General features: G+C 38.2%; 1 protein-coding gene across 1 annotated transcript; it reads right to left on the bottom strand.

Moving 5' to 3' along the window:
• Positions 1-6,389: 6,389 nt before the first annotated feature.
• LOC140230601 (neuronal acetylcholine receptor subunit alpha-10-like) lies at positions 6,390-13,461 on the bottom strand. Its single transcript, XM_072310742.1, has 6 exons — positions 13,413-13,461; positions 11,058-11,197; positions 9,264-9,308; positions 8,471-8,580; positions 7,576-8,111; positions 6,390-6,949 (listed from the first exon to the last, which is right to left on the bottom strand). The coding sequence occupies exons 1-6, from the start codon at positions 13,459-13,461 to the stop codon at positions 6,390-6,392; spliced, it is 1,440 nt and encodes a 479-aa protein (XP_072166843.1).
• Between the last annotated feature and the right edge of the window lie 911 nt (positions 13,462-14,372).

Genomic DNA, 14,372 nt, shown 5'->3' with positions numbered 1-14,372 from the left:
TACCTAATTTGGCTTTTGGAAGACCATTGTATTCAACAAATAAACTATATATTATTCTTTGGCGTATAACTCTGTGTTACAGTTGTTATTCCTATTTTGCTGCTGTTGTTGTTGTTGTTAGTTTTGACTCCACATGAAAAATATGTTTGTCTGGCCTTGTGGTTCGTGCGCACCTGTCCTGGTTTCATACCATCGCTTTAAAAATTACAGAGACAGGAAGCAGTCCCGGAAAAGTGGGTCCGTTTGGAGTGGATCAATATCTAATCATCATCACTGTTACTTGTGTTTTTGTAATCAATCGCGGCTTTTTTTTTTCACTGCACTGCCTATAGCAAGTGGACATGCGTCGGCTAACAATGACTGGCATTAATGGGCAAGTAGAAGTAGATGTACCGAGAGCAATAATGGCAGTAGTGGCAGCAGCTGAGCAGCAGTATATACTGGAAGTATCATTCTTCTTCTTCTTCTTCTCTTTCTTCTTCTTCTCTTTCTTCTTCTTCTTCTTCTCCTTCTTCTTCTTCTTCTTTTTCTTCTTCTTCTTCTTCTTCTTTTTATTATCATTATTATTGTTTTTGTTGTTGTTGTTGTTGTTACTAATTATATTTTATTATTATTATTATTATTATTACTATTATTATTATTATTATTATTATTTAATTATTATTATTATTATAATCATCATCATCATCATCATCATCATCATCATTAGTAGTGGTGGTAGTAGTATATCAGTAGAAAGATATGTAACATTTTTCTCCTGAAAAGGAGTTTTTCAAAGCTGGGTCTGGTTTGTTCAACCTATCTCAACTTGCATTTAGAGAAAGCTTACCCTGGGGAAGATAACAAAATAGATGAATAGATAAAAAGATAAAGGAAACTTGCTTGGATCGTAATCTGGGTTAAATGAGAGCGTTTACAGAGAAAAAAAAAACAGAACAAATAAACAGGCAAACAAGTAAACAGACAAGCGATTATACAAACCAAACCAATAAAAGACCCACAACAACATAAACGCTAGTTCTTGTTGCTAATTAGTGTAAAGTTTAACAGAATAGAGAAACGATGAGTTCAGCAAATTATAGAGACCTGGGCCCTGTTTCATAAAGCTGTTCGTAAAGTTACGAATGACTTACGAGCGACTGGTGATCAGTTCTTGTGCTGATCAGTTCTTGTGCTGAATTACTGAAATAAATTTAAGTATTGATGTGCTACATAAGACATTATAGATAGCACATCAAAACTGATCACCAGTCGCTTGTAAGTTGTTCGTAACTTTACGAACAGCTTTATGAAACACCCCCTGGGTACATTTGCACTCTTACAGTTATTGTTTTATTGCTGATTATTTTTTTCGGGGCACGGAGGGGGCACGGAGCACGGAGCCATGCCTAGTTGGGGTCCGGGCTCTAGAGATGATGACTGCAGATTTCCTTCTCACATTCACATCACGTGACATGTAGTAATTGGCAATCACTTTGTTAGGACATCACTAGCTAGCCATCGAATCGTTTCTGGTTTTGTTGATGTTGCTGTTGTTGTTTTGACAATTTTCTCAGGCAATTTCTTTTTTTTAAGCCATTTTCCTTGAATGGATCCTTTAAAGTATGGTGAACGAGAAAAAAAGGACGATATTCATAAACAAGGTGATTTATACATTCCTGGAAAGCTTAAGTCTCTAGGAATATGAATAATTAACTTTCAGAAGGTAAAAACGTCTCCAGAACGATAGAGAGATGGTGTTTTAAGACTCTTTTTAGACCACCAGAACCCGATCTGACCAAAATTATGACGTCATGAAATGTGCGCTGTGCTACCACTCCATCCACTCAGTGGGCTCCGTCTATGGAGGGTCGTTGCGGACGTGGTTCGTTTGGGGCATACGTATGGACAGGCAGTGTGCCCGTTTCCATGTATGTCCCAAACGAGTTGTGTTATCGGCGGCCATCCATATCCGTCGCCTCTCAATCGCTTCTTCTACCGCTCCGACTTTGCCACTGTCACTATCAGTGTCATTGTCACTGTCATCACTCAATTCACTCTCGATGTCAAACTCAAAGTCTTTCCGCACACTATAAGGGAAATTTGGACGTTTTAATGTCTCAGCCGAGAAAGCAGAGGCGACTAAAGACAGGCCAGATACTGCATCCGCCCACCAAGAAATACGTGCTTTATGAATGGTGGCCTCGATGTCCCGCTGCACTCGTAAAGGGTTTTGTTCATTTCGTGACGTCATATTTTAGGGCTCGAAAAAGACAGCTGTTCCGGAGCTAATATCGGTGAAGCAAATCAGTCAGTTTTAACTCGCGATTTCTCAGCGGCGCGAATATCTTTTAATAAGTCACATTAATCATCTGTTTTAGGAGACATTTCCCTCTGCTTTGACACCTTTTTTAATATGATTTTCTTGATTTTGATGTCTCGTTCACCATACTTTAACACAATGAACATCAGAGTAACAACACGTACTACTCATAAAGTATTATCTGTATCATTTCTTTTTTTATTTTCACAAACAATCACGAAGAAAAAAAAATGTGCATTGAACAAAACACAGCAAGTCTCGTATGTTGTAAATGTATCAAAATACATGTATGCTTACAAGTGATGTTACAAAATAAACAATAAGCGATCATTCCCTTACATACTACTTGCGTTGATAGTGGGTAACAAAATTATCTGCATTCTGGAAAAACACATTTGTACAGAGTACCAAAGCATGCAAAGTGTGATGTCGTAGCAATTCAACGCCGTGGAAACTGGTTCAAAACGACATCACCTGGCCCTAATATTAATGTGAACACTATGGCCCGAATTCACGAAGGAGGTACAAATGAAACCATGGTTTAAACCAAGGACAAAAACCATGGAGCGCCAAGTGTCGCACGGAATATTTCGTTACGAAATTGGTCATTTCGTCGACAAAATGACAGTTTCGTTAACGAAATTATCATTTTGTGGACGAAATGTTCATTTAGTTACAAAATGTTGTCATTTCGTTACAAAATAATAATTCCATCGACAAAATGACTGATTTCGTAACGAAATATTCCATGCGACACTTGGCGCTCCATGGTTTTTGTCCATGGTTTAAACCATGGTTTCATTTGTACCACCATCGTGAATTCGGGCCTATGTTGCTAACCACGCTCGAACCTGCTTCCAACACAAGCTATAACAAAAGACTGTGACATCATCAATTTGTAACTTTATACATAACGGTAAACCCGATTCAAATGCTAGCTGCTCAAAGGCTACAGAAAGTGGTGATTAAAAAAATGGTAAGCCGTCAGATTACATCATGACTGCCTTCTATAGAATATCGTACATGTACGATATCATGTACGATATCCAGGCAAGTTCCAAACACGCTAAACGACTTGCAACGTCGAAAATGATCTTGAAACATTTTGAGGTTCCGACACCAGACTACACAAACCACGTGGAAGTGAAAACGCCCTGGCGATCATACGCCTTTAAAAAAGTGTCTTTCAATATCCCAACCTTTACGTATCCTATAGACCAATCCAGTTTTAAAACGCTGCAACTTATGCCAGCCATCACTCGGGTGCTTTCAACATAAGAAGAAAATATGATTCAATAGGTTACGCAATGAGTCAGGTGCATTGCTGTGTCAGTGCATAAATTAAATATTGTTACGCATACTGAAGGCCCCCCCCCCCCCCCAGTTATGGCTGATATAGGCATAGGATAGAAACCAGCACCCAAATCGAATCGGTCCATACTGGGTCTACGTCTATTTTGCCACGGCCTGTGATAAGTTAGCTTACACAATGATAATAGTTAGGTAATATTCGAATTTTTATTGCTTATTCTCATTTGTATTAAATAAATGATAACTGTGTCATTCCGTAACCACAGTGTCTTCAAACTGGTATATACAAACAAATCAATCTTAAAGACATGATGGGGTCATAAAAAAGAAATAACTGTGACTCTGGTAGCAAGCAATACTGAGTTTACAGAAATATTAACACTATTTACAACATTCCCGTCAAACTTACTGCTAGGTATGTGATACAATATAAGGCACACATTTTCATTTGTAGAGGGAGACAAACTGAAGAAACTCAAACCTGAGCCTTCACCCCTCTGAATATCTTTCTTTCATAAGGCACATTGTTTGCCAAGAACAATTCTTTGTCCGCATCGATAACATAAAAAAAAATCATTAATTAAGTATCAACATTAAAGATTTGCACTTTTCTCTAGACCAGCATGTACGAAATAATACATTGAATTGCGTTCACGATTATAATTCTGCATATTTTCAGTTACATGAACACTTGCAGACTTTATAATGCATTGATCATATTCGATACAAAACGGGCTACTTTTCTAGTTCGTGTTATTCTTGATTAGTATCATCCAAAACCTTCAAAATACATTAAGATGATAATTTATTACAATAACATATTCCTATAGTTGAAAGACGATCAAACAAGAGCGTATCCAATCAACAGCTTATGAAAGTTTCTCTCATACATTTTTTATTAATCCTCCGTGCTCCACATTAATTTCTTGTTCATATGTAGTGTATGAGTGTGACAATCATGTATAATCGGCTAAATGGCACAAAAAGGGTTAAAATATTTTCTTTATGATGTATTTAAGATTTTTCATCATTGATTTTATAACGCAAGTGTGTAAATAACCGGGGTTAAATTGTGAGGTTATCAACTCTTCTACTCTTCTATGTAATTTGCATTATGTTGGACCAACATAGCTGTTCTTGGAAATCGAGCGATCAATAATGCCAAATCTCTCTCTTCCAGATGGTCTTCTTTTAAACAGAAAACTTCCACGTGTCTGTCGATTTTTTTTTCCTTGTAGCGAAGCACAGAATAGATCTTGTTTTCTTCCTCTTCAAAATAAATATATATATTTTCACACTGTTTCAGAGGCACGTGTCAATCATTGGTCACAGCAATAACCTTTGCTATAAAGCAAGGGGAAAAGGATGTGGACGAGGTCTATGGCAGGATTCCGGCCTGCTGGCGTGAGACCAGGGTCGATCTATGGCCCGATGTTCCTGGCACGACCTCGCTCTACATTCACTGGTAGCGAGCAGAAATGTACAAGGACAAAACATCGAATAATGAGAATGTATAATGTACTCAGGCTTATGAATTCAAACATGTCAGTTATGAGTCTCGATTGAAATATACAAATCACCTTTTATTTTTGAAGTGTAAAAAAAAGGTGGTTCAATAAAACGTTCTGATTACACCGTCACATACACATTTTTTTTTTCTTTCACTTTATAAATCTGTCAGGAACATACACTAAATTGAGTGCATACTCGTTTATCAACGTCTTTCTTTCCTCTACAAGGAGAAGCAGTATGCCAAATGCACTACTGTCGTATTGTACGTCGCATTACCTCTTGATTTTCCTCCTGATGCAGGTAGGCCTACGTGCAAACCTGTTGTCGTGATAACGACGACGTCAACTGCGAGAACAGTGGTAGCACTGAAGAGGCTACCCTGGTTGAATAAGAACAGTTTCAAAATTTTCAGTAGTAATTGGCTTTTGGCAGGGTTCCAATGATACTGGCCCTTTCGCTTGTAATTTATGTCGTCCAACGCTTTACAAATTCAATATCAATTCTTTTCATCACCATTCATTCCTCAACACGATGAAAGATATGGGCATTTGAAAAGAATATGACTTTATTGCATCCCGAATCATGAACGAGTATCCATCGATGAATTTCCTTCATCACCGCTATTCTTCAATTAGTAACAATTACTAGATCACTCGGTGTTTATTCAGCATCAATAGAAAGATGTATTAAGTGAATCATTGCCAGAAAAGAAAAAAACTTGTTAAATGTCCATTCCAGGCTCCCCATTGCATGATTATTAAAAACAAAAATGTGTTTACAAAATGATACATTTGCATTTCACTGAATTGTCCATTGCTTCATTCGTAAAAGAATTGAAATAGATCTGAAAACACAGGGAATTCTGTTCAAAACATCTAATTCTTATGACAAAAGTGATACCAAATTGTAGAGGAGTGTTTTCGTTTTCAATCTTTAAGATAAACCAAACATCGCCTCTTCCTAGTCAACTGATCAAAAAAAAACAAACAAACAAACAAACAAACAAAAACCTGACTATGTACCAGTTGGTGCTAATGGACGGCCATTTGTCAAGGACCAGAACAGGTGCAACAAAGCGACGTCCAAGGATGATGATGTCTGTTCCAGAGAATCTCTTAGCTCTTCATCATCACCTAAAATCTTTCATCAGCAATTTGAGACCAATGCGGCAGCTTTACTGTTTACAGTCTTGTGATAAGAGTGACTGAAAGGTGGCCGTTCAGTACGGCTGGTGCATGGTCAATCTTTGCGGATAAGAAAGTCCCTAGAAGTCTTCGAGACTGACGTAGGTCTTTGGCTGGCACAAGATGGCCAGGGTACAGATGACCGTCGAGATGAGGAAGATCCACATGAAGAGTCGATCGAATACGACGGCGACGTACTTCCACTCATTTAGGACCTCGTCCTCGGCGTCGGCTTCACGGTTCCTCGCGGTCATGTACTTGAGATTGGCGGCGATGTCATGCAGCATCGATTCGAACTTCCAAGCGGAGCCAGACACGAGCTCTTGGGACTTCTTCCCCCCGTCCTCGACCGCAGACACGCCGTTGTGCCGTGGCGTGGCGAAGCTCTTCTCGTAGCCGTTGCCCACCTTCCCGTCCTTGTTGGCCGCCTCGTTGTCGTCGCCGTCACCGTCGTCGTCGTCGCCCATGCTGATGAGCTCCTCTCCCATGAACATGCAGCGGGCGAGGACGGAGAAGGAGAAGTGTTTCAGCCATCGAGGGACGCGATGCGTGCCGGGAAGGCGGAAGTGCAGCCACAAGACAAAGACGGTCATCACGGTCGATAAAGACACGAGAACGATGACGCATGCGTAGTACTGAGCTGGAAGCGAGATGGGATAATACAGACATTTGAAAATCACCCGAATCTTAACACACTTAAGGGATGAAAGATCAGCAGCAAAGTGGTGGGCACTACAAAACGGGAATATACGTTTGCACAAGTCACTTTTATAATGTATTGAAATAATGTGTATTATTAACGTTTTGTGTCGCTGTCCCAAAAACAGTTTCTAGGAACATGCGCTCTCGATTTTTGCAAGTTGAGAGATAAAGTGCAGATCAATTATGTAATCATATATGAGCAATCATTTAAATGAAGAGTGTTTGGGGTACTACCTACGAGCTTTGTAGTTGCTTTGAAAACTTCGAATACATCATTGTGTATTTCTTAATTTAAATCTTTATTTCAACTTTAAGTTCGTCACAAAACTTGTATTCGATATTTGCTCTTTCTGCTTGCTGGAGTTCATAAAAGGTTAGAACGATAGCAATGGTCAGACTGAATAAAAGAAGGTGATGTCGGAAAGTCATGTATAAGGTTGAAAAAAAAATCGAGCAAATAAACTTTAAACTCCAGCTATGATTCAGGATTCGTACATGAATTTTTACGGTTTATGATGGGAAGGCGCTACTAAATTGAAGTGCAAGTGTAGCTACGAAACTAACCAATCAGCGGCACTACTTCCGAGGTTGGCGGCATGGTCTCCGCAACCAGCAGGAGGAACACGGTCATGGCCAGAAGAATGGTGATCCCTAGAGTGACTTTTTCTCCAGCGTCGGCAGGCATGATAAACACCAAAGTGGTGATCAGCGAAATCAGGATGCACGGCCCCAGGGGATTGATCATATGAAATAGCGCCCTCCTGCGGATAATAACAGTGAAGTCGACGTCGGGATAAGGCTCCGCGCAACACTGGTAGAAAGCCATGTTGTTGCGAACCGGCATGCCGATGAGCGTCCACTCGCCGTTGTCGATGTAAGACGAGACGTCACCGCTCATGGATCTGTTCCTTAGATCAAGCTGAAAGCCGTTGTAGGCCCAGGAACCAAACTTCAAATGGCACTGCTGCTCGTCGAATGGAAAGTAGGTGATGTCGATCTTGCACGTGCTCTGATAGATAGCCGGGGCGTTCCAATAGACCACCCCTTCGTGCGTTACGGTTGCACTGGTGAGCATCATACCGCTGAAACCGCTGTCAGCGCTGATGAAATAAATTAATCAAGAAAAGGAAAGAAGCAAAATGTTATCCGTAGCAAGACAAAATAAAGCTTAGAATTGGCAGAAAGGAGATTTATTCAACCATATCTACAATGATAATGGCATGAATGGTTTGAACTAAAGTTGGTCACCTGATATGGTTAAATAGGAACTGTAAATTTTGTTTGAGTTATCTCATGTTGAAACTTCTTCAAAGACTCATCTTCAACAAGAAACGAAACAAACATAAAAAGTCATTAGGGCCTTTGGGATATCCATCCCAAGACTTATGCTACATTTAACTCTCGTGAGCTTTACTGGCATCTAACTTTTATAAAACTCAAAGAACTGTTTTCCACTTACTTGGTGTACAGGACAATGTCTGGTCGCCATATTGAGTCTACAGGCACAATCAACACAGACGTGTTGCCGTAATCTTCAGGATTCCATCTAAAATTGCTGTCAGTCCATTGCTGGTAAATATAATTGAAGTTTTACATGCAATCAGAAAATCATTGTTGTAGAAAAGAGAAAAAGTCACGTATAATTATTTAGTGGTGTAACCCAATTTGCAATGACATAAATTGATGTAATGACAACTCGAATTAACTCATTTCTCAATAATATGTTCCTGGACAATTATTACATTATAGAGCTTGAAAGACACATATGTAGTTTAATTTTTTTCATGAATATAACTGTAAGATATTATTAACCATTAATCAATCATTCATTTGAATAACCTCAGCACATTTATTAACTAAGCAAGGGAATATGCTTTCATATATAATTAAAATGAAGCTTTTTTAATCACTTTTTCTACAAAGTAGAGTCAGTCAAAAAGTCCGTTGTAAGTAATATTTATCTTTTAATGAACAAGAGTCATTTTATGAAATAAGCATTTATATTCCGGTCTGTTCTCTCTGAATGGTAACTTTCATAAGTATTCGAATTACCTTTCTGAAGACAAGACAAACAAATAATAGAAAAAATGCTAGAAAAAAGTTAAAATGCATTTTTTTAGAGACTCTATGATATCAACAATCTGGAAAGTGGAAAGATATATGGATTAAATGTTTATTCACAATTTTATCTATCTTTAGAGTTGTCCCCAAATGCTCACACAATACTCTTTTCTTTTTTAACTGTGGCTTACCATTCTCATCCATAGGTTGCTGGTAAGGACCTGACTTTTTTCATCCTGTAGAATGAATCAAAAATGAGAGAAGAGTTTAACAGCCAAATTAATTATGTTGATTTAGACTTAAATCTGTCCATAACAGGTATCAAATACCATTAGTATATTATATATATATTTTTTTGATAACTTATTCGTGTATGTTCATTGTCAGAATAAAATGCAGCTTATAATTCTTCACAATGTAGGTCTTTACTCACATCCATTTTTGTTAGGCTTGCTTTACAGTTTTACCTGCCATACAACCCCATACAAAAGAAAGGGAAAAAATGAGATGTAGCTGTGCACCAGTCCTACACACCGTCCCACACTGTCCAGGAAACTGATCAATAGTACTGACCCCTCATGGTCCGCTCAAGTTGACCAGAAATAGTTTGTTTGTTTGGTTGGTTTTATTTCTGCGTGTTTCATCATTTCGATTCAAAGTAACATCATGAATATTTTCTTTTTAACATTTTCAATACAAAACAACATCATCAATTATATTTGTCAACATTGTGAACGAAGGAAAATACAGTGCAAACATAACGTACAAGTCAATTATCAACGATGATAAACGACGCCATAAAATTATGATAGGGAATGTTTATGAGGTGAAAAATGCATCAGACCACATATCGTAAGCGTGTGCTTGAAATGATAGTGGCCTGAGGAAGTTGAAGTGGAAAAAAAGAATTGAAAAAGAGTTGAAGTGTTAAGTCTGATATTGTGCAAGGTGCATCGTGCCAAGTGTGGAAGTGCATGGACCTCAAAATAATGGACAACTACGAATAAAAGGATTCAGAAATAGGTGCATTAAGACCATAATGCAAATGAGATACTTGAAACAAGTTCCGATGTCAGACACAGTATCAATTCAATTGGAATATCTAGACAATACATATTTTTTGATGGTTGCTTTGAAGGAATAAAGTGCTGTTCGTGATTTAAGTGTGAATTTAGTCGCCAAACAGTGTTGTAATCTGCATAATATTGTGCCATAAAAGTAGTAGAATCATCGGAAGGGTGAGCAGAAATAACTGCTTGTACTTGTCAAACCGTTAAAGAAAAGGACCCCTACCATTATCACCATTGTCGTCAACAACATCATTGCCGACACTTTGTCCATCGCTTCACCTCCAAGCTTCTCATCGAACCTCTCCTTTCGTTGTCATTCAAATAATCACTATCTCCATATTATGCTAACAATCACCGTTATATTCTTTTTAAACGTCGGTGTCGTAATCATTTTTTTTTTTCATTCATACTATTAAGCGAGACAACAAAACTGGATTTTTTCAGACTGAAATGTGCAATATTAATTTCGCGATTCCCCCTTCAAGCGTAATATTCTATATTTTACAGAATAAGTCGTACATTTAATTTTAGTTTATTATGAATATTTAAGTGCCGTTCATGTTTTTGTATTACTTTTTTTGAGCTATTTTGATGTATTCTTCTTTTTATCATTTCCTGTAAAACGTCAAAATTCTGCCTTTGACTGCGACGATGTTGATATTAATAAACCATTTCAATTCAACTCTTAGATCGGGTAAGAGGACATTCATGATCACTAGTACCAACATATTAAGTATCAGCATCATTTTCACCATCATTATCACCACCACCATCATCATCATCATTATCACATCATTATCACCATCATTATCACCATCCACCACCCCGATCATCATCATCACCACAAACCCTCTTCATCATCGCCGTTGACATCATTATCATCATCAATTGTTGATCATGCCAAGTTTTGCTCACCATGTCGATAATCTGCTGGATGGCGGCACCTAACCGCACCACGATGGTGTCGGTGGCCCGCTCTACGGGGCGGACGATGCTGCTGTAGTTGGCAAACATGTCCCGCAGGAGCCGATATTCATCTTCAGTGGCGCGTGCCCCTGTTGAGATCGAGGATAATAATTCAGTTGATTCCACTGACAAAAATTTACCCCTTCAAATGCTTTCAGTACCGTTTGGCAAAGAAAACCCGAAAGCGTTGTAAGCACTGTCCAAATTCCCTGGTACAGAAAGGTTTTACTTAAGTTGTTACAGGTATGTCGATGCGGGGGCATCAAAAGGGTTAATAAAGGGTGTTAAAGCGTTTGAGTATTTCACAACGTGAAATCTTTTTCACAGTTAACTTCCCATTTGCATCAATAAACATTGTACATATGTCATTGCCGTTTTGGCATGGTGGTGCTAAAAGAATTAAACTCCCCCTCCCCCCTCCCCTCCGGCATCCCCCCCCCCACCCCCCCCCCCCCCACCGGCCGCCTTTTCGTGCACAAGGTACGCGAGAGATAGGGACAGAATTTTCACTTCCATGACAGTTGGAAATGTCAACAAATTATCTTCCCTAACTGGCCATGTCAAAACAACAGACAAGTTTACTAATAATGATATTCATATTTCATACGTTTCGTTTCTATGAAAGACATACTTTTCTTGACTACGAGAAACCTTGCTGGAGATTTACCATGAACTTGTCCGACATAGCAACAATGAATTCATACAAAACATATTCGAAAAGCAGAAAGTAGACATAATAGATTGCTTATAGGTCCGTTGAGGCAGATAACACTTTATTATTCTTTTATTATATACTGTACTAGTGAACTTGCATTCTTTACATCCGCTTCATTCCTCTCGATGGCAATCATGATATCTTATCAGTTCAATGTCTACACATTTTACACTATACTGAGCAGTTTTAATAGACTATTCAAATTTTTCTGTTTGTCTTTTCTTTTCTTTGTTACAAATTTATAGCTCATTAGGTAGCCAGACCAAAAAATGCGAAAACTCAAACAAAATCACCAACTACCACTTGTGTCATGATAAAAGTAGGTAGATCGATGCAATTGATAAATTAAAGTGCTTGTTAATGCCACGGCCTGCATCACTTATTTGTATGTGTGTTATGTTCACACAGCTTAACAATGGAGATATAACCATAAATAGACATTAGAATCTGAGATCAACTAAATGCTGGTATGGTAACTGTGGAGTGCATTGATCGGCGTCAAACAATCGTCTGCATTTTCAACTCAAGGACGTTATTTACGTATAGATTGCTTACGTTCTGGTCTCTACTCGACCCTATGTCCTTTCGATCGGCTGACCAACGCCTTAACAAATTGTCCATCGGGTTTCAACAAGCAATAGGCATCAGCTATCTTTTAATTAGGATGCATTATTCATAATCTATATCAATTTCTGAAGGTATTACGTAATACCTGACTGCCGCGCTTACATGTAGAAATTTGAATGCGTAAATGAAAGGCGAGGCAGGATACTCTGATTCCAATGGTTTATGCGGTAACATAGACACACAGATTAATACTCATACATACACCCTCATAAAAGTACAGGGTCTTACATGTACATACACACAGACACACAAACATATTGAATACTGAATTTATGTGTATTATGATAACATATACAAAATATAACGTGTTCTTTCTGGCAAACTATATGTCAGATGAACTTGATAAAAACGTACTTCAACAAGATGTAAAGGAAACATTGATAAATATTTCTTTTACAGTTTCTTGCTAAGAATACTAATGAACTCTTTTCAAATACGTTTGTAACACATTTAAGCTTGAAAAGCCCTTTCAACTTCAACGAATGAAAATTTTTAAAAGATATGTATTCCCCTTTCCTCCTGTATCCGGTGATGTGAAATATTACAACAAAACAGAAATCAACGTTACCTAATTCGTTACCTAATACAACATGATAAAAGCCTGTATGAATGCAAAGAACATGTTTGTTTGTTTGTTTGTTTGTTTGTTTTACCGCCCCTCCTTTTTTCTCTCCTTCTCTTTCTTCTTCTTCTTTTTCTTCTCCTTCTTTTTCCTCTAATTTCGATATCATCTTGTTATGCTCCTTTTGTTTTCCTCTCATTCTCCCCTGTTTCAGTTTTCTTTGCAGCGCATTTTCACATTATTGATGGTAATGGGGGAGGGATTTCCTGAATACACAAATATGACGAAAGTGATTAATGCGTTTGTCCTGAAAACTAGAATTTCGAGCAGGGACGATGAATACCAAACCAAATGGTAGACGAATAAAAAACAAACAAACAAGGAAGTAAAAGTTACTTACCCGCTAGCAGACCCGCCAGAAAACATACAATGACCCAGTTTGATGCCATTGAAAGACGTTTTGTATCTTCTTCGTGATAGTGTTCTGATGAAGAACAGGAATATCAGGCTATCGAAAGATACCAAGAACGCAGGACACGTTTTGTACAAGTTCGTTCTGGAATCCTAGACCGCAGGTTACGTAGAAAGGCAGTAGGCCTACGGGAGGCCTGACGGAAGAAATAATACTATCTTTTCTAACAGAATAAGCTATTAGAACGTGAAGTCCAGCCCTACACTGCCTGCTCGCATGCCATCGATCAAAGCTTAAAACATATCGATGTGAGCTCTTTGACCTGAGAAACATTCTGCGCATGCGTCGATTCAATATGCAGAATGATTGATGCAGTCAACATTTCAGTTCTTATTTTAGAAAGTTGTCGTAATTGTCCTGAAGAATGTAATAGACTAGGTGTAATTTTTTAACGCTGGACTGTAGCCGCGTTTCCTTTTACAAAAGTTGTATGACTTATTTTTAATTCGATAACTCTTTGATAGATTTTATGCATTCACAGCCAATACGTGAGTGGATAAGAAATATGCATTATATGGATAGGTCTAACACTATACAATCCAACTCCCATAATTCTCTTCGCACTTGCATATGATAACAGTAATTTTTACCAACATCAGTATCAGTCTTGGTTCTCGTGAAGAAATACAAAAAAAAAACATAAAATGTTATGGCATAAAACGATATAAAGTGAGTATGAGAGAGAGAGAGAGAGAGAGAGAGAGAGAGAGCGGAAGAGGAGGGAAGGGAGAAAGAGAGGCAGCAGTACAGAGGACAGTCACTATTAGAAGAGCTTGACTAGGATAGCGATTTCAACTAATGGAAAGAAAAAAAAGGTAAGTCTTCTTTAAAATTACTGTAAGGTATAATATTTGCTGAATACAAGGTTAGAATTTTGAATTAGGCAGG

The sequence above is a fragment of the Diadema setosum genome, chromosome 7 (assembly GCF_964275005.1).
Source record: "Diadema setosum chromosome 7, eeDiaSeto1, whole genome shotgun sequence".
Taxonomy (NCBI): Eukaryota; Metazoa; Echinodermata; class Echinoidea; order Diadematoida; family Diadematidae; genus Diadema; species Diadema setosum.
Note: the sequence above shows the minus strand (reverse complement) of the source record. Positions and strands in the feature narration are given on the sequence as shown.